At 40.9% G+C, this 20014-nt stretch overlaps 1 protein-coding gene and 1 pseudogene across 1 annotated transcript; one reads left to right on the forward strand and one right to left on the reverse strand.

Moving 5' to 3' along the window:
* Positions 1–222: 222 nt before the first annotated feature.
* LOC131673489 (fork head domain-containing protein crocodile) lies at positions 223–3375 on the reverse strand. The gene is made up of 2 exons (XM_058951507.1): positions 1517–3375; positions 223–499 (listed from the first exon to the last, which is right to left on the reverse strand). The coding sequence occupies exons 1-2, from the start codon at positions 2830–2832 to the stop codon at positions 373–375; spliced, it is 1443 nt and encodes a 480-aa protein (XP_058807490.1). The 5' UTR covers positions 2833–3375; the 3' UTR covers positions 223–372.
* Positions 3376–13608: 10233 nt separating this feature from the next.
* Positions 13609–15299, forward strand: LOC131673501 (zinc carboxypeptidase-like; annotated as a pseudogene).
* The last annotated feature ends 4715 nt before the right edge of the window (positions 15300–20014 follow it).

Genomic DNA, 20014 nt, shown 5'->3' on the forward strand with positions numbered 1-20014 from the left:
TAACCCTAATATTTACAAAAGCTTACGATACAAGACAATCCATGATTTTATATGTACAAGAGAACGTGCTGCCACGAATAAAAAGCCAAAACGGAGAGAAGGAAGAAGCGAGGAAGTATAGCACAAAAGTCTCTCACAGTCGAGGCCATAGAAAATTGGAATTCAGTTCCAGTCCTTGGCGAAGTCGTCCGCGGCCGGTATCCATTCCTGTTTGATGTAAACGAGATTCGGATCGTAGCTCGTCGCCGCGACAACAGTCTGTTGCTGCTGCTGCTGCTGCTGCTGCTGCTGCTGCTGTTGCTGCTGTTGCTGCTGCTGCTGTTGTTCAAGGTCTCGCTGCTGCTGATGCTGAGACCTTGAATTTCGGTATTCTCAGTATTTGTGCAGCGTTATCGGCAAATTGCCGCTCGTGTTCACCGCGTTGCAGTCTTGATAGTAGCGGTGGTACAGTGGCGGCGACGGCGCTGCGCCCGACGACAGAGGCGTCGGTGGACTCGACCTGCAACCATCACCAATTTCTCGCCACTTAGTTCGATGCTACTCGCGCTCTGCTGTCCCGACGATCCTACGGTCAGTGCCATTGCCGAATGACAAACGAGCATCGGCGACGCCCAATCGATAAAGCGTACGCGAAAATTATCATCGTTAAGCAGATTGAAAAAAATTGAAATGCCAACTAGTGCATGGTGCGCTCGTGGAAAAGCAGCGCGAGTACAGCTGCAGCGGCGGCAAAACAAATCATTCGGGCGAACGAGCACAACCTTCATTATTATCGTAAGCAAGCTGTTTTAATATTTGCCTTTATTTAGACGCGGAATTCACGTTAAAAAGTCCTCGCGCAACGCGCGTATCCATCGAGACCGATATTGCCGCTTTTATTGCTCTAATGATTTTCGATGTCTGATTGTCCAAACAATTCACGCGGCAGCGCGCGCGCGAAATTCAAGCGAAACAACGGGGACAGAGAGATAGAGAGCTCGCGAATTTGATTATATCTCGAGCCAGAGCATCATCCGCAAGGGTGTAACCGCGAAAGAATTTCATTGCCGCCGCTAAAATTACGCGCGTTTCGTCAATCGACGCGACGCTCGTACGACGTGGACGACACTGGGGGAACGCGCGAGGCGGCGAAAAAAGAAAAGTTATTGCCACCGCGCGATGCCTCTTCTGCCGAGGGTGAGGTATAAAGAGAGAAAGAGAGACAGAAAAAAGGCAACGCGTCGACACGCATCCTTCGATCGTAATTAATTGCGCGCGCGGTGCAACTGCGGACATCTACAGTTCGATTGATACTTGGACTTGACGAATTACACGTATATCTCGTCGCTAATTACCATCACGATAGCGCAAAGTCATCGACGATCAGCAGATAATTGCACGCTTTGCGCGTGTGGATTCCGAGATGACGAACTCGATTGATAATTTAGGCGATTTCTACGGCTTGACAGGCATCGCGACGTACGTACAGGCGAATGCGACGATCCGATCGCGAGAACAGTGGAGGAACGAGACTGACCTGTACAACTGGCAACTCGGCGACTGCGTGTCCTGATACATAGCGGCAGTATCAGGACTAGCTGCCTCTTGATACCACTGTGCATGTCCAACATTGTTATGCGTCCTCGCGGTCGTATTATATTCGGTGTGATCCATAATGTAGCCCGACGGGCAATAAGCTGGATACATATTGGAAGTAGGCGAAGAATTGGTCCTGGCGATGCTGCTGGTAGTAACGTGACCGTAACCGGTAGAGGCCATCATGGCAGCGACGGCAGCGGTGGTGGAAGTACTGACGGCCGTTGTGTTGCCGACGGCGACGCTGCCTATCGCCGGCTCGGTCCTCGTGGTCATAATGCCGTGCTGCTGAATCGAATGCTGATGCTGCTGATGGTGCTGTTGCGGCGGCGGCGGGGGCGGCGGCGGCGGCTGGCTGCCCATCAAGTGAGCGTTGTTCGGCTGCTCGCGGTTGCTCGTCATGAGCGCGTCGACGCTGAAGGCGGCCGGGTCGAGCGCCGCCATGTCTTGCATCGGCGGCTGCAGGGAGGCCTGAATCACGCCGCCGTTGCTCGGCGCCGTCTTGTCCGCGTGCAGCGGGCTGTACTTGCTGCCGGCGACCATGCAGTGCGCCGCCGGGTCGTTCATGGGCTCGCGCTTGGGCTTGCACAGCGAGCTCTGCTGCTCCAGGTGCAATTTCTTACCGGCGATGTCGTTGCTGTTGGCCAGGTGCTGCGACGACTTGACGTCGACGTCGACGCGCGACGATTTCTGGGCGGGGATCAAGCCCTGGCGCTTCATCGCCTCTTCTTTCTCCTTCAGGGCGTCTTGCTTCTTGAAGCGCCGCCTACGTCGCAGATAAGAGCCATTGTCGAACATGTTGTAACTATCGGGATCGAGCGACCAGTAACTACCCTTACCTGGCTTCTTATCGTCCCTCGGCACTTTCACAAAGCACTCGTTCAAGCTCAAGTTGTGCCTGATCGAATTCTGCCAGCCCTGCTTATTCTCGCGATAGTACGGAAATCTTTCCATGATGAACTGATAGATGCCGTTCAGCGTGATCTTTTTGTCGGGCGCGTTCTGTATCGCCATCGTGATCAGCGCGATGTAAGAGTACGGCGGCTTCACCATGTCTTTGCCGGGGTGATGTATGTGTTGCTGGCTGATCCCCGTCACCGGGTAGCCGGCCGCCGTGGCGTAGCCACCGTAGCGGAATTGCGCCTCGTAGTAGCCGGGCGCCGCGCCGACACTCGGATACGTCGGCGTACCCATGCCCATCGGCACTGCGCTCGTGTGTCTGTAGTAGGCGTTTTGCTCGCCGAACAACGTGTGCATCTTGCGGCGAGTCCTGCTGCCAGCCCTTTTCTTCTTCTTCCTTTTCTTCCTCTTCCTCTTCCTCTTCTTCTTCTTCTTCTTCCTCTTCTTTCTGTTCTTTATTTTTTCTCTCTTCTCCAACGCACGACAGTCGCACTCTAACAACACCACTGCGAGGTCATCACCTCGCTTACTCCAGACGAATCGATGCTCGAACGACCGCTCAAATGAGAAACGCGCTCGCGGAGAGCAGCGGCGCGCCTATACCACACCGTTCTCAGCTCCGAGCCGACACTAAACTGACGTTGGCGGCGAGCACGCGGCTGCGCCAGGCCCTCGCGACCGCGCCGGAGATGTTTTTCTCTTTCGCGGCCGCGACGCGCCACCTTTTCCCGTTCGCACGGCCGGCGCCGCGGTGGGGAAGCTGCTCGCATCATTGGCCCAGCTGCGGCTCGCTTGCCGGCCAATCGCGACGCGTCGACACACCCCCGCGCCGAGCAGCGCGCCAACGCGCCCAGGAGAGCGGCGTGGCGCTCGCGAGCTCGCTCTTTCTTCTTTTCAGGAGTCGAGGAGCGCGCGAGATTCGGACACCGGGGCTAGCGTTCCGGGCTCCTAGATTGCGTCGTCGTGCCGGCGCGCGGATCGCGATCGAACGAAATCGGCCCGGATCGTTCGCCTTCGCGTCGCGTCCACTTGGTTTTTGGTTCGACGACGGGCATCGGCTCCTCGCGCGATTGCCCAGCGATTACGACTCGGCGAGCTGCAGTGCGTGACAGCTCCTGCGGGAGCGATGCGAACGTGAAAGATCCTTGGCTCGATTAAAATCTGTCGTTCTGAAATGCGCGACAAAAGCTCGGCGACGACAATGGCTCGTAAAAATAGCGCTTGGAATTCGATAGAAATATCGGAAGGGAGGAAGCGCGAAAAGAAAAAAAAGAAAAGAAATTGGACAGAGCCCTCGTGGAATCGCGGAAAAAGAGAGAGAGAGAGAGAGAGAGAGAGAGAGAGAGAGAGAGAGAGAGAGAGAGAGAGTGAAAAGGTCAAAGAAGGAGAGCGAGAGAAGCTTTTTGAGAGACGGAAAAAGGAAGGGGGGCAAGAAGGGGATTCAATTTGGCGTCTGTTTTTCCAAGGGTCCGACTCCCGCCTTGCGAAAACACTCGAGGACACCTCCATCTTGCCATCGAGCAGCAGAAGCAGCAGCAGCAGCAGCGACCGTCGGCAAGCTCACCGGCACTCCACTCAGAGCAGACTTTGGGAATTCCGAAGGCATTGTTTGGATAGATCGCCCATCGCCGGACAAAGTAATCGTCTAATCATCCTCTCTTATATCCCGTGACAGTCGCACGCGCACTCCAACCGCCTCGCAGACCAATCAATTCTCGCTCGTATACGTAACCATACTCGTTATGCGCCCGAGACCGGATGATGAATTCCAATGGCGAGCTCGATGTGTGCCCGCTGCTTCTCTTTTTTTCCGTTATATTCGTTTTGATAACCTTGATTCCTTCTGACTTCGTGATATCGCTTTCGTACCGTTTCGGGATCGAGCGCATGATTTCACGTCGACATTTGCCCGTCGATTGCTTCATTACGACTCAAAGCTTCTCTTCTATTGCTTTATTTTGAGATTCAACTATGAAATAACAAATACATCCTTTCGTTTGTGCTGTTATGTCGATCAAGCCATCTATTTTTATTACGAATGATGTAGTTGATATTTTTAGAAAATCAGCTTTCGTCTCAAAAAGCCTTTTTGGATGGCGCTCGCAAGCTCTTAATAATCATTGATAGTAGTTGCTAACGTCCAATTGTGTCACGCTCATATGTAGTGCAAATAGCGTTATTTCCTAAATGATAAATTTTGTAATAATGGAAAGAAGGGAAATAGTGAGAGATGGAAAATCACTTAATTTTAATTATATTCAGCAACGTATTATATTCTTCACCTATCATCCCTTTCTCATCGATCTTAATAAAGACTTAAAAATATAACTAAGATATTGTTCTTTTCTATTTAGTGTTTATATGAAAGCCGATGTGCAACATTTCGGATATTCTGCGTTTCTTATAATTTTTTCATAATCCAATATCTTAGCTTTGTTCCAGTCAAATTCGTGTGAGAGAATTCTTCTATGTGTAGCTACTACTGTATCTGAGTCAATGTTTTTTTTTGTGTTCATTTAATCTAATTTTTAGTAATTTCATTTAATATCATTTTTAGTGAGTTCATTTAATTTAATTTTAGTAGCTACACATAGAAGAACTCTCTCACATGAATTTGACTGGGACAAAGCTAAGATTATGAAAAGAGTTATCAGAAACGCAGAATATCCGAAATGTTGCACATCGGCTTACATATAAACACTTTAAATACAAAAAAGGATATACAATATCTTAGTTATATTTATAAGCCTTTATTAAGATCGATGAGGAAGGGGTGATAGATGAAGAATATATATATATATATGTGTGTGTGTGTGTGTGTATGTGTGTGTGTGTGTGTGTGTGTGTGTGTGTGTGTGTGTGTGTGTGTGTGTGTGTGTGTGTGTGTGTGTGTGTGTGTGTGTGTTGAAATACTTGATTTTTTACTGTATTGTAACGTGACTGGCTACGAGCTATTCGTTTTAGCCTATAATAATTTGACTACGAGAGAAATCAGGTACACACGCATATACATATAATTCTATGCCTTTAAATGTGCTGACGAAACGTTGCTAAATATAATTAAAATTAAGTGAATTTCCATCTCTAACTATTTCCCTTCTTTCACATTGTACTTATTGTAGATTCGTAGCTTTGTTTACGATTGACGATTTTATCTACAGATGAAAATTTAAATAGGCACTATACGGAAATGATTTTTACCGCAAGTCTTATTCGTCATTTCACGAATATTGCGCGAAAGCGGGCGCTATCGGAATTATTCTCAGAGCAGCGCCATCGACAGCAATACGTAATTTGCTTCCGAGAACCGGCAAGTTTGCCGCGTGAGCGCAATTTCAATTAGAAAATTCAAATAGCCTGAAACTCGCGCGATACTACGCGCAAGCTTCCTCGGCGCGATATCCGCGCGGCGGCGCAAGGCATATATAATTACCCCCGGCATATTTACCTCGACTGCTACTTCGCGCGCCACCCTCCGCGCGCACATCCCACTGAAAAACTTTGTCGGTCCCGAGTTAACGAGTTGAAATCCCCCCCCCCCCCCCTCGCAGCGCGCATCCGACGCATGAATATTCATCGCGAGGCCTCGCGAAAGAGAGCAGATCGACGCGGCGCGCCAGCAAGACGCGCCTAATTTTCATTTAAATGCGCCAGCCGGCGGACGCCGCGCGCCGCGAGTTTCAATTTGCCGTCGCGCAAAATCGCCCCGGGCTGTATTATAACGCCGACGCGCGAGCTGCGCCAGCAAGATACAGAGTCTCGCCCGGCCTATCGAACTTTCGGACGGAGTTTAATTGTCTCGTCGCTCGGCGCTTTCGCTCGCTCTCTTTCCGCCCTCGAACGGCTTTGTTGGGCCTGATTGTGCAAGGCACAACGGACGCGCGCGGGTGCTTTTATCGTCCATTGTGCAATCAATCAGTGCCTCTTTGGTAATTTCGCATTGGAACAACAACATTCACTCGGAACGTAATCGCACTACTGACGCTGCAGACCCACTTCGACGTAATAAACATCTCGGCAGCTAGCGATTTTCTTCTGCCTGATTTTACGTCGCGGCGTATATCTTGGAAAACTTGGAACACCTTGGAAAACAAACCGCTCGCCTTGGCCTAGCCCAACGCGGGCTTTAATGAAAAACGTTAAATGGAGCACATGTCGATACCCTCCCCCTTCTCTTTCGTCTCAAGCCAACAACAATAAACCTCTCGCTGTGTGCGCGCGACGTTGAAGAACCTGCGGCCATCCCTGTTTATCTTTTTTCACGGCGCACCTCGTTACGTCGGATCATTTCCTGGCTGTCTTCGAGAGAAAAACGAGGCTTCTTATATGCGCTCCGTAGACGAAAAATTAATGTTTCCGACTTTCATTATTTTATCTTGAAAGTTGAATCAACATTTCTAAGCTTGCCGAGTGTTTTTTATTGCAAGCTACAATCGGTGAATGAATAGACGTTACGGACGATCTCTTTTCTCGAAGGATTGTCTTGACAAGTGAGCTTTTTTACGAGCATCAGAAGTAAGTTTTCGGAGAAAGTAGGTGCAATACGCGTTCGCAGCGAAGAATTTATTTTCGACTCGCGGAGATGCAAGGAAGGCATTTTCCGTGTGACGAGCTTGACACTCGCAAGGCAGTGGGAAAAAAGAGACAATCTCGTTTGAGCTACCCTCATCCCGGCGGATAATGTTCCCATTTCCTAATTTATACAAATTTCGTGACGTTAATTAAATGACGAAAATTATCAACACATGTAGGAAACTAATCTCCAATTACGACTTGAAAAAATATTCTTTACAAAGCGTCGCGTGGTACATTTCCGTGAACATCATTGCAGGTTACAGACTTTGAAAAATAATATTGTCCATGAAAATAATTGATTTCCATCGAATAATAAATTTCGAGATGACAATGTATTATCGGAAAAAATATTTTTGCGTAAAGTCGTGATGAGACATCGAACCCCTTTATCGTAATTTACACGTGTCTCCCGCGCGTCCAATGCACTTACCCGAGTTCACTATTTACGAAAAACTGTATGTTGCTCTATTGAAATTATTAGAACGCAGTTGCACGCTAATTGATCTAAACCTACAATTTTGAAGCTAAAGAATTACTTTGACAACGTGAATTCATTCGACATTGGTTTTCCGCGTGCAATGACACGGAGATTATATATACGAGTGCATAATGTTCTTATCTCATTAACAATCCACACAAGCGGATCCATTTATTATCGAAATTCACAACGACATCGTACTTTGAAGTTGTATAAAACCGAATCTCAACAAAATTTAAAATATATAATTACTTAATCATGACATTTATTCGAAAGTCAACGGACTTTCGAAAGCCACTACAAAGATACAACTTTCGCAGACCACGTCGGCACTCTCGATTTTCACCCTTTGTAAATATTCGCGTAGAAGCGGCAAAATCGATTTGTTATCGACGAAAACACGCTAATGGCAGCCGAGCATTAATTATGCAAGAAAGGAAATCGGGCCAACTACCGACGTAAACTCGATTGTCGAGACGCGAGTATACGCGCCTATGTGTTTGTCCGACGGTGGTTCTGCGTCGTGTCTCACTTTGCTCGGGCAATTCGACAGTTTACGCCTGGATTGCCTCGCGGGCTTTAAAATTCACGCGAGAAGAGAGAGCCGCGTTCCTTCGTGTGCCGCGAGCACGCGGGCATAAAAGATAACAAACAGCCGCCCACTGGTTTTCCGGAGCTCCGAGCTTGCCAGGCTTTATACTGGATTTCATTTTCAACTTCGCTTGATAACCCAGTTTCTTCGGACGCTCCGAAAATGGTTGTGAGGCACTTTTGTCGATGTGTATCTAATCAGTTCTCCCGCTGTGTGGAGTTTATTTTTAATTAATTGCATTCTATACTTGACGTGTGGCTAATTGACTTGGCTATATATTATTGGGAGTAGATTTCCAACTTCGCGTGTAAATCACTTGGCGTAAGCTTCTCCTCGCTTTAGAAATACGCAACCGACTACAGCCGTCTAAATTTTAACTAAACCGAATTTAATGCTGGTAAAAATAACTGCCATGCAAGAATAATAATAACTTCAGCTATCGCAATGATCAGAAACGAAATTGCAGTCCAATCAAATTTCGCAAAGAACGTTCTTTTTCCATCCATTTCGACTGAAAACCTACAGTTTTATTTTGCGAATTCCTCGCCATCGCGCACACTCTGTTACTGTCAATTTGCGTAAATTGGCAAACGACGAAAAAAAAAAGCAAGTCGCGCTCACGCGCGGGTTGAAAAAAAAGGCCGCGCACGGCGCGTAGCTGCGAGGCGACGATAGGATTGCGGCAAACAAAAAAAAAAGAAAGAGAAGAAAGGGGCGAGGCAAAAAGCCCGCGAAGAGAGAGATCGAAGGTTCGGTACAGCATTGGAGGTGTATGTGTGTATATAGAGCGAACAATGCGCGACGGCAGCTTGCGCCGGCTGGCAATTTCACGCGACAAGTACCGCGCATCAGCATATCAATAGCCGCAGCCAGCAGCCGCGCGCTACTGGATTATCTGCGAATCCTCCGGTTGGCCCGCGTAGATAGGGTTGCGAGCCAAACGCCAACGCTCCGACAGACGTTCCACTCACTCTCTATCTGACTGTTGGATTATGTATTATGCGCGCGTTGCGACTTTCGCAGCCAAGATATAAAGCCATTCTCTCATTTCAAGTTGATATTTATGCGCCGAATATATATATATATACGGACGATTCTTGTCTAAGGTTATGTGATTGATTTTTTAAAACTTAGCGTGATTGTTTGTATGAAGGGAAACCTTCCTGCAGACATTTTTGTCAAAATATTATTTGTTAAAAAAAGCTCAACAATTCAAAATATCGGATTAAACTTTTGTTGTTGAAAATTTGTATTTCGGTAAACGTTAAAGTTTCTGTTACCACACTTTTTTTTAAATACGCACAATACTATGTACTTCTAAGATATTTATGTAAATTTTTTTTTTATATTTCAACAATTATTAACTTTCTAAAAAATGAATATTTTTCGATATTGCTTTGGATTTTTTTTTATTTTTTTTTCTATCGCATTCCTTAATCTGTTTTTAAAGAAATCGTATTGTGTTGTACACAACAGTTGTAGGCTCGTACAATTAAAGTAATTGAAATCAAAATGAAGCTCCATTGAAAAAAATTCATTTTTTAAAAACAAAAGTCAATAACTTTTGAAATATAATAAAATGTTTTAAACAAATATCTTAGAGGTATATGGTGTCATGTGTATTTAAAAAAAGTTTGTTGTCAAAAGCTATAACAGTTACGAAAGTACAAATTTTCTAATAAAATAACTCCAATATTTTTAATTATTAATATTTTTTATTAATTAATATATTGACCCAATTAGTAAAGTTTTCCTTTGTATAAACAATTTACCAAGTCGTATAATTATATTCGTATAATTATACCAATTCTTAAGAAAATCGATCACTCAATCTTAGGTGAAATGAGGCTATATATAAATATATGTATATATAGCTTTGTTGACCCCTTTTTGCCTTTTTCCGGCAATCCCTGTACGCATAGCGCTAAGGTCTCTCTATATCCCCGAGCCGCACTTTTTTTGCTCCTTATTTTAGATAATTATTTTTTCACTTTTCTCAACATTTTAACGTACTTATTATTTGCCTCTGCTTTTTCCCTATTTTACCCTTTCTTATATCACTTCTTTTACTTCCTCTCCTTTATCTATTTTTTATTCATACATGACATCTGTACAAATTTTCTGGACTTTTTGTTTTGTACATTGTACATCTTTGAAAATTTAATTTATCATTGTTTTAGAAAATTTTGATGTTCTATTTTGATTTATTTCAAACGGCTGTCAAACGTTTCAGAGTTTACCATACCTCATAAGAAAAAGACTAATCGATACAATGGTATCAAATTTATGTCTTGCATTGCAATGATAGATCGATAGGATATTATGTGGTTGCTCCACGTGCTATCAATTCTTTCAAACTCCCTGTGAATTAACGTAACTACCAATAAAGTATGGTAACTATGGTTACTCCGTCGTTGATATGTCGTTTAGCTGGAGCAGCTGATTTAGTCCATATTGTTAGAATAATGTCGAACCGGTGTCAGGTTCGTAATCCCGCATCAGACACCTGCCTAACTGGTAGATAGGGAAGTTCATCAATACTTAAACTGATGAGTATTCATTTATAATATATGTCTATCTATCATTGCAATGCAAGACATAAATTTGATACCATTCTATCGATTAGTATTTTTCCTATGAAGTATGGTAAGCTCTGAAACATTTGACAGCCGTTTGAAAAAAATCAAAATATAACATCAAAATTATCTAAAACAATGATAAATTGAATTTTTAAGGTGTACAATATACAAAACAAAGAGTCCAGAAAATAAAATACAGAGTAAAATAAAATCAGAATATTCGATAACATTATATCTATATATACCCAACAAGGAATGCTTTTTTATTAACTGCGCAGTGTGCGTATTTATGGAATCCCGATACTTCTGTCGGAAAAATTTAGAAGCATAACAATAAAGTACATTCCTTTATCATCGTTGTCATGCTTTGTCTCACTTGCATATCAATTGCTACCATCGAATAATATTACTCGAATCTATTTTGAGTTTGATGTTTGCTGCAGTGAATTTTTCTTCCTAATTACATGAAAAAATAAAATTTCGCGTATTATCAACATTGATATTTCCCACTCTGCATGCAAAAGAAGAATTTTTCCCATGCCAAGCAATATAATATCAATGTTGATAACACAAGGCCTTATCATTCGTTTTAGTCCTGAACCTCTCTCTGTCTGCAGTTTGTTTTCTCATCCTTGAAAGTGTAATAACCTTGAACTTAAAGTTGCCGAAAAGTATATTGTGAGAGCATTTGCAGGAATAATAAACCGAAAAAAATCAAAAGATATCTCTCTTTTTTCCCGCTCCTTGCCTTGAACTTTTACCGCGCACTGACTTTTTTTCAAGTTCAAGACGCAAAGCAAGCCGTTTCAAAAAAACAATGCGTCAGCTGACAATGTACACAAGTGCAAAATCCACGAGGCGTGAAAAATTATCTTCGCAAATATCAGCTTTTTTTTCATTCGTACTGTTCGCGTATAGTTTATCCTGTTTTCATATATGTAGAGACTGATTCAAAGGGACAAGAATAGATCCATCGACGTGTAATGTTTTGCAATATTCGCGAAAGAATACTTTTTGCTTTTGGTAAAACAATGATAAGTGCTTGTTTGGAATATCCATGTTTCTTCACTTTGTCGTGAACATTGCGATCAAGGCGTCCAGAATATCCCCACTGCTTGAAATTATTTCATAGGGAGGATCTAAGAATCCATCAGTGTCCTCGATCGCGCAATCCGAAAAAAAATGTATTTGAAAATTTCAAGACACTTATTAGCTAATAGATTGAAACACCACTTCCAGGATCTATGATTTATTTAATTATTGTAGGTATAAAACTACAAAGTTTAAAATACTTTTAATAGTTAAATTTATTAAGATAAACTTACTAAGAAATTCATAAAATAAACTTAAAATATATTTAGTTTCACATTTTTGAGAAAAAGCCTCTAAATATTTCATACCCACAGCAACCTTTGAAATTAACAAGAATATTTAATTTAATTAAAATCTACGTACAATATAACATCCTATTTAAATTTCTTATATTTATATTTATCGTATAATTATCTAATTTCTCCAATATTTATTAGTAAAAATGTAGAAGTAAATGAAATAACTGTAAAAGCTGATATAATCAATCAATTTGATAATTTTTTCACGAGGATTTCATCATAAAATATCAATAAATAGAGCGGTAGATACCCTTGCCTAACATGTTCAAACCAATCGTATATTTTCTCAAAAGAAAATATATTACAATCTGTCCAATGAAAAGTAGAAATATTTTTCAATAATGACTTTTCATTATCGATCGCAGCTTGAAGGTTATTAATGTATGTGAAATGTTGAATGTTCATCGCGTTCATGATTTATACAAAGTCTCGGAGTTTTTGTGGTACAACCATCATATTGATGGAATAAAATTGCGTTGGATATTTTCAGAAGGTGTCATTTGGAAAGTTACAAAATCGTCCAATTCAAAAAATAATATTTACACCGTAAATGTCTCCGAAGACGTGTAATACTTACGCCATTGCTGGAATTTTCCAATGACTTAGCAATTATAATTCTCTTGTTTTTGGATTTAACCGATAAACTTTGTATTATTGCTGTATTCAACTTTTACATGTGGCGCCACAATTATGAATATAGAACCCAACGGCTTCAACCTTTTTCCCTGGCAGTTTTTTATTTCCATAAAACTGTACATTACTCTAACACGATTTACAATCACACCATACCGATTGGACTTGCTAGAAAATTCGATCTGTAACGATTATCTACCAACTGAAGATAAGGCTTTACATAGAACTATCTTACATTCAGTCGTAAATATGAATATCAAAATGTTTGCTGAAGAAGCCATTTATCAGATAACAATATCATTCTCATCCCATTAAAAATAAATCATGATCAAGCGCGTATAGGGCGCGAAAGCTCATTTCCAAGTGCAAAAGTCTTCACGTAGCATTCCATATTGCGATCATTCATCTCGTGCTTTCTCCCTCTCGGCTGCTATGTAGGCAGTGTCGCGTATCGCGCGGGCTGTGCTTGCTTCCGCGCGCGGCAGCTAATTCCGACTGTTTGCTTAGCAAGCATTTAAGGTTTGTCTTGGCCGGCGTTTCGTGTCTTTTAGACAGCCGATCTGTGTTCCGACCAAACGAAACGCCGCATTACATGCGCGTGCGACTATGAGGTGACAAGCTTATCTGTCCCCCGCCCCCAAAGTCGATGTACTTATCGTTCACATCGATGGCTTATTAAATTGTCAATAGCCGTTCAGCGCCACTCATTGCTGTTATCGTTGAGAGTGGGCCGTTTTTTCCCTTTCTTTGTGAAAACTTTCAGGTGTTTGCAACAAATTTTTCTGAAATTCCAAAACTGTGTGTTATTTCAAAACTACCTACTTAAAAATGAATCATACGATTACTTTGATCACCAATATTATTATTAATGCTATGGTATACTATATGGGGAAAATTGCGCAATTCCTATCGGCTACTGTGATACGGAAAGATTTGATCTACATTCAAGGTGAGAACCAAATGCTGTTAGTGGTATTTACCAACAAGACTTTTATCTGAGAATAAGTTCGTTAAACTTTGTAAGAATGAAATTATTATTACTACTGTTAGTAGCAGCAACAAATTACACTGTGACTTAGTATTTAGAACGACCGAGTATTTAGAATATCCCTAAAAATCGCTAATAAAGTCAACTTTATAAGAAATTTAGTGGAATCCTACGATGGAGTAAGTGAACAACTTTTAAAAGAATTGATAATTTATCAGTATTGTACTTTTGATAGAACAATTGATGTAATGAAGTTAACGCTGATAATAGTTTGCCTTGCATGCCTTTTGGACTGGGTTAAGTATTTGGCTTGTTACTTCAGTTATGGTAGTGTATCAAACCACGTCAAAGACTTCACGGATGGAATGAACAAATCAAACATCAAGTACTATAAGTAACTGACAACGTGCACGAGGCGAGTGATTATCAAGTAAATAAAGGTGGTAGCGAAGGTTTCGGTTGGATCTGTTATCATACATTCGAAAAAATCTACAGCTGATGGATGGTACCCCGAAAAGTACACGAAAAATCTAAAAAATATCGGCACTTACACCTGTGGAGGTCTTGACATCAAGGGAGCTAGAATTTCATCGAAGAAAAGTAATTCCAGCTGTTTCGTTGAATGCGGCATTCACTTGTCTGAATAGATCGCCACTGCTGTGGCTACCTATTTGACCAATGCACTATTGACCAACAACGATTCAGCTGTACGGAAATTGGCTGAAGCTCATGATAGGTCCATATTCCATTCATTCAACCCAGATGGACATGTGTATTCACACAGCACAGTAAGCGTACACCTGCCATAAGACGTCCGAATATCTGACAGTAATTATGTTATAATAAATTACACTTTCTTATACATGTAATAACGTATTTTAGAATATATTTTAGGTAAAATTTAAATCGTATTATGATTATGGATGCAATGGCATTGATATTCACCAAAATTGAGACTGCGCTGTGGATGGCTTTGTGTCTGTAAAATTTATTGCAAAAGTGTTTCAATAAATTTTGGTGCTGTAATTTTTCTGATAAAACTTGAAAATTGATTTATTAAAGAAGCTGGGGCTTTCATTATAGGAGAATAACTCATGTGATTCTAAATTCGCTGGGAAAAGGGCTTTCTCTGAAATCAATACACAGATCACGTCAAAATATATATTATCTCTCAAGAACAAGCTATTCGTTTACATAAGCTTCCATTGTTTTCAATAACTTTTAATGGTATCCTATGGCTACACTGCGAAATATTTAGACTATAGAGAAACTGTATAATTCATTTAATTTTATATTGTCTCGCTTATACTGTCTATTGATTTTAATGTCTGCTTCATTTTAAATTAATATAGAGATGGTCATCGCTACAACATATTCAAAATAAATTCTACATTTTGCTGCTGGAATATCATTGGATTGGATGAAAGGAATTTGGACATTTCCACTTGTATATTCACATGAACTTCGTGACAAAGGAGATTGTGGAATGCTATCGTCACAAGCGAAAATTATACCAAATTGTAAAGAAGTCCTGAAGTTCCTGGTAACGATATATGAAGAGGCTAAAAAAGTTGGTTACCCCAGATAATAATGACCAGACTTTCATCACATCTATTTAAAAAGTCACGTAGCATATATTTACATTATGTAATGTTATATATTATAATAAATATACAACTCTGAGACTACTCTTCAATTTTTTTATAATTAAATATTCTTCTTTTTTAGGATGCTCGATACAAACAATATTGGAAAATTCTTAGTTTGTCAAGAAGTATGAAAATGTTGATTGTATAGAGCATTAATGTTTCAGTTTCTAGATTATCAATAGAAAATATGATTGACTCTTAAAAATAGACAATCAAGAATTCATTAAGTAATCCGTGTTTAAATATGTCATTATGCACGGCTGATAAAAAAGAAAAATTATATATTTCATCGAGATTCTCTTGCTGGCAACTCCTTAATGGCATGAAAGAGACTTGTATTGTAGATATATTCAGCATAAGTATAATCAAAATTACGGATAAAGTTAATTATGAAAATTAGCAAGTATTCAAAATATCCGTAAAAACAGAAAATAAAGTCACCTTCCTAGGAAATTTAATTGAATCTTGAAAAGTAGTCAAGCATAATCTTAGTAATATTTAATCTATGAACATTTACTTTAAATTGTTGAATAATAATAATAGTGCAGTGTTTAGAGTGGTTTGAATAATACACAAGTAAGTTCAATTACGGTAGCTTCAAACCATGTTAAAAAATTCACAGATGGAATGAGCAAAATGAAACATCAAGTACGAGAAATTCATTGACCACATCCAGAAATCGATGGATTGTCCAGTGATAGCAGTGAAAATGAAAAAGGTTTTTGCTATATTTAAATGATGTGGTGATAAACTTCAATCAGAACTAGGACTTTTGCCAACTTCGCTTTTGCCAACTTTGCTTTGTTTGTGATAGTTTTAGTAAATCAAATATATTGAATTTTAATTATAAAATGGTATTTGTAATATAAAAGATTATTGAGACACGTCGAAAAATTCATATCATCAAAGATTTTCTGGGATCAAGGCATTAAAGTCAGAGACTCAATTTCACAGAATATATTGAGTCTCTCCAGAACAAATTATTTGCATACATAAGTTTTAATAGTTTCCAACTGAGTTATTGATGGTGCCCTATGACAACACTGCGGAACATCTAGACAATTAAAATGAAACGTGCAATATTTTTAGTACATTTGCTTTTCAGGACTATCGTGTACTACTTGGATTGAAAATGAAATTTATCAATATCTATTAAATATATTTAATAAACATTTGAATTTTACTAATGGGGAGAGATGCTAGCCCTCTGGTAACGATATGTGAAACAGTCTCCAAATACAAATGAATGAAGCGCTTCAACATCAAAATTATCACACGCTTATGGCAATCTTCGCAATGAATGAATATTATGCACTGCGAACATTCATGCAGTCTTCTTGAACCAAAAGTCGAAAGACGGTTTCTCAAAGTAATATAAAATAAAGAAAGAAAGAAGATCAGCTCTTTCCCATATCGGCACATCAAATGAACAAGCGAAGCCGTAAAGACCGCGGCAAGAAAAAGTGGAGAAGCCGCAGAAAAGAAAGAATTATTTACAAGAAAGATTCCCGGTAGCCTTTTCGCGGCGGCGGCGGTAGCGTCTATTCTGGTCGGCGCGCGTATCTACTTATCGCCGTCGAGCGACCGCAACCCTCGGCATGGCAAGCAAGCCCCGCGCACATCACAAAAGATTTGGAGAAGTTGCGGCTGAACAAACAGTGCGCGCACGTTCCTCCGTCCCTGCAGCGAACTGTATGCTGCTACCGCCTGTGGGTTCCCTCACTCTCTCTTTTCGCCTTGTTTATCTCGCTTTTAATGCATCGTCGAGCCTTACTATCATCCACTACACGTTTAATTAGGTCGATTTTTGGTACATTGGCTTCCCCCTCGGTTGGATTAGTGCCAAACGATTACGTCTAGTAGGTTTTTTGGTACAAAATATGTTAGTTGTCCGTTTGAGTTTGGATGTATTAATTTGGCTGCAATGGCATGACTTTGATTAAAACATTTTTAGTGTCAATGCAAATTGATATTCTACAATATTTGTTATACAATTTGAACTAACGCGAACATCTCATCGGCACCTACGCACACACGTACACACCTATGGTACAGCAAAAATTAATTTCGAATCAAGCAACTTGCGACAGTTTTTCAAAAGTACTGAACAAACTAGATTTCGCTGAAATTGCGTAAACAACGTTTATCAAAAAGACTTATTGTAACCTATCGAAAATGATTAATATATGCACGTGTAAAAGCACGAGTTTCATTGCAATCAGTCGACTGGCTTGATTATTCAGCGTTCGAAAAGTTTTGCCAACTATAGACTGTTAAAACATTTCTCCAAACTTTCTCATCGAAACATTTCCGTGCAACAACGGCTTTTTCCAAGCTCATAGAAAAAAGCTCGAGGACCGCAGTGAAAAGTGCCATTCAAGGAAAAGAAGCATTTTCAGCGAGATTTTTCGGTGAATTTCGATGTGAGAGGAAGGGGGAGTGAGAGAGAGAGAGAGAGAGAAGCTCTATAGCCACTTGAAAGCACTCGACGAGTATGTATATGGAAACGAGGCTGTTGTTATTTTACGGGACAGCTTGGCTCTCTCAGTTTGAAGCGAGGGAGCGCGCTCGTATGGTAAACCGATTTACACGTCCAATGCATTTCTCTCTCTCTCTCTTTCGCTCTCTCTCTCTCTCTCTCTCTCTTCGCTTTTTTTCTTTATTCGTCACACTACTGCGCGTCTCTTCTTCTTTTTTCGGTAGCTGTGTCAGCGATTCGAAAGTTTTCCGAAAGTGCCGTGTGCTCTTTGTGCAAGCTCTCTCTCTCTCTCTCTCTCTCTCTCTCTCTACGTACATACAAAGTTGATTCTAACCGACTTGAATACGATCGATTTTTCCGACTTTCTGTTGAATAAACAAATTTTTACAGTTACACTTTAAGCATTCCAAGTGTGACATTTCTCTCTTAAAAACCCGAACGAGCGACTTAATTAAGTAAATATATATTTTGGAAATTTTTCAGCTACCGAAAAAAACAATGACACTTACACGAACAATGGACACATATCCGAAATTCCTATATTTCCCATTCGACTTTTCTTTCCCTTTTCTTCCCATGTGCCTGACGTGTCGGTGTGACGAGCGGCGAAGACGAAGGCTTGCGCGGACTAAACATACAACAGCTCACCATGTGTGCGGCTGCTGCATATGAACAAGCCTGATGTAGAAGTTCCACGAACAACGCAGCAAACGCAACGCGCGGTAGGTTTATAACGTCGTCTTGTCTTACGCGATATTGCGTGTGTTACGTGAACGTGTGATATTTCATATTTTCCGTTTCACAAGATGGACTGCGTCTTGCTAGTAACTCAGTCCACGAGAGCCGAATACTTCTAACAATCGTCATCTGTTGTGTGTCGTTGAAAAAAATATAGGATCTGCATCGTTTGAAATGACATGGCAATTATATTACAATAAGTGATTCGTTTCAAATAAAGACTATTGAGAAATGTTCAAATAACAATAATCATAACATTCAATTTTCATAAAAGTCACCTTTACAAAATTGTAAAAATAATATAGGTGATTTGATCATTTTCGAGCACTGCAAAAATTTGTAGAAATATTATCGTCACATCCAATACGCTGTCAACTGTAATTAAAAGTCGAGCCCATACATATACGCATCACGGAACCGTGGTGCACACAAAACAATACATGTCGTCTAACAATCGTACCAGCAAACCATCGTCGAAAAACCACTAGGCCGATCGCTTTAGGTCACGTCAGCCAGGCAGCCACGGAGCACCTGCCACAAGGAAGAAAAAAATCCGCATCCAGTCCCGTTGAGAGTCGCCGAGACGGCAAGATGTTATCTTAGGTGCGGGTGTAAACAACCGCAGCGACGAATAACTGTCTCGCGCGCGAATCTTAACCGATGCACCGGATTCACCATTCTCTTCTCTTCTTTTTTGCCTGCATCGGGAAACGTCGGCCGCCGATACCGTACCTAAACATCCCTTTTGTAGCTCGTTTATTTCTTTCGACGGATTAACCGATTCACGATCTGAATGGGATTCGGTCACTGCGAGCGCGTCAACATATCACTCGATTTTTCCCAGACGACGCTGTTGGAAAAGAGGTGAATCTTTCCAGGCTATGAATTCGGACTAAGGATCAGTCATTTTTTACCGTCTAGAGATTCTTAGTATAGTTTTGTCGGTAGATGGACAGGAAATTGAGGCTAACCAAAGTACTTTCTTCCAGTGACAATAATTTATTAAGTCGTAAAACAGCATCTTGTTACGATGCATGCAAAATTGTCATTCAGAATTCTCAGTTATAAATCGCTTGCTAGTGAGAGTTCTTTAATTATTCTCAAGTTAATTCAGAATATCCGCCAAGAAGCTCGTGAAATTATTTAGATCCCGAATAATTTTTACAAATAATTTAAACTATAATCAACGAAACGTATACATTAAAACAGCGATGCAGACAACAGATTGAATATTTGTAGTTTTATATAAAATTGTTTTATTTAGTTTCAGAATAATTTCTTTTCTATTACGTTCACCCTGTGAATTCAAAATTCAAATACAAATATTTATATGGGCAGTCGAGGATTACATTTTTGTTCCTTAGCTCTAAATCAGCACAAGTTCTTCGATATCTCAGATATCTTTAGCATAAATCGTAGACTGATAATTTCTGGATG

This window comes from Phymastichus coffea, unplaced genomic scaffold (genome assembly GCF_024137745.1).
Source record: "Phymastichus coffea isolate CEN01 unplaced genomic scaffold, Cenicafe_Pcof_1.1 PCOF00180, whole genome shotgun sequence".
Lineage (NCBI taxonomy): Eukaryota > Metazoa > Arthropoda > Insecta > Hymenoptera > Eulophidae > Phymastichus > Phymastichus coffea.

What these genes read in the sequence shown, in the direction of transcription:
- LOC131673489 (XM_058951507.1), bottom strand. Translation starts at nt 2,832, where the DNA reads ATGCACACGTTGTTCGGCGAGCAAAACGCCTACTACAGACACACGAGC. An exon ending in CCGAGTTGCCAGTTGTACAG is followed by an intron (nt 500 to 1,516) that starts GTCAGTCTCGTT and finishes TGATGGTTGCAG; the next exon opens with GTCGAGTCCACCGACGCCTC.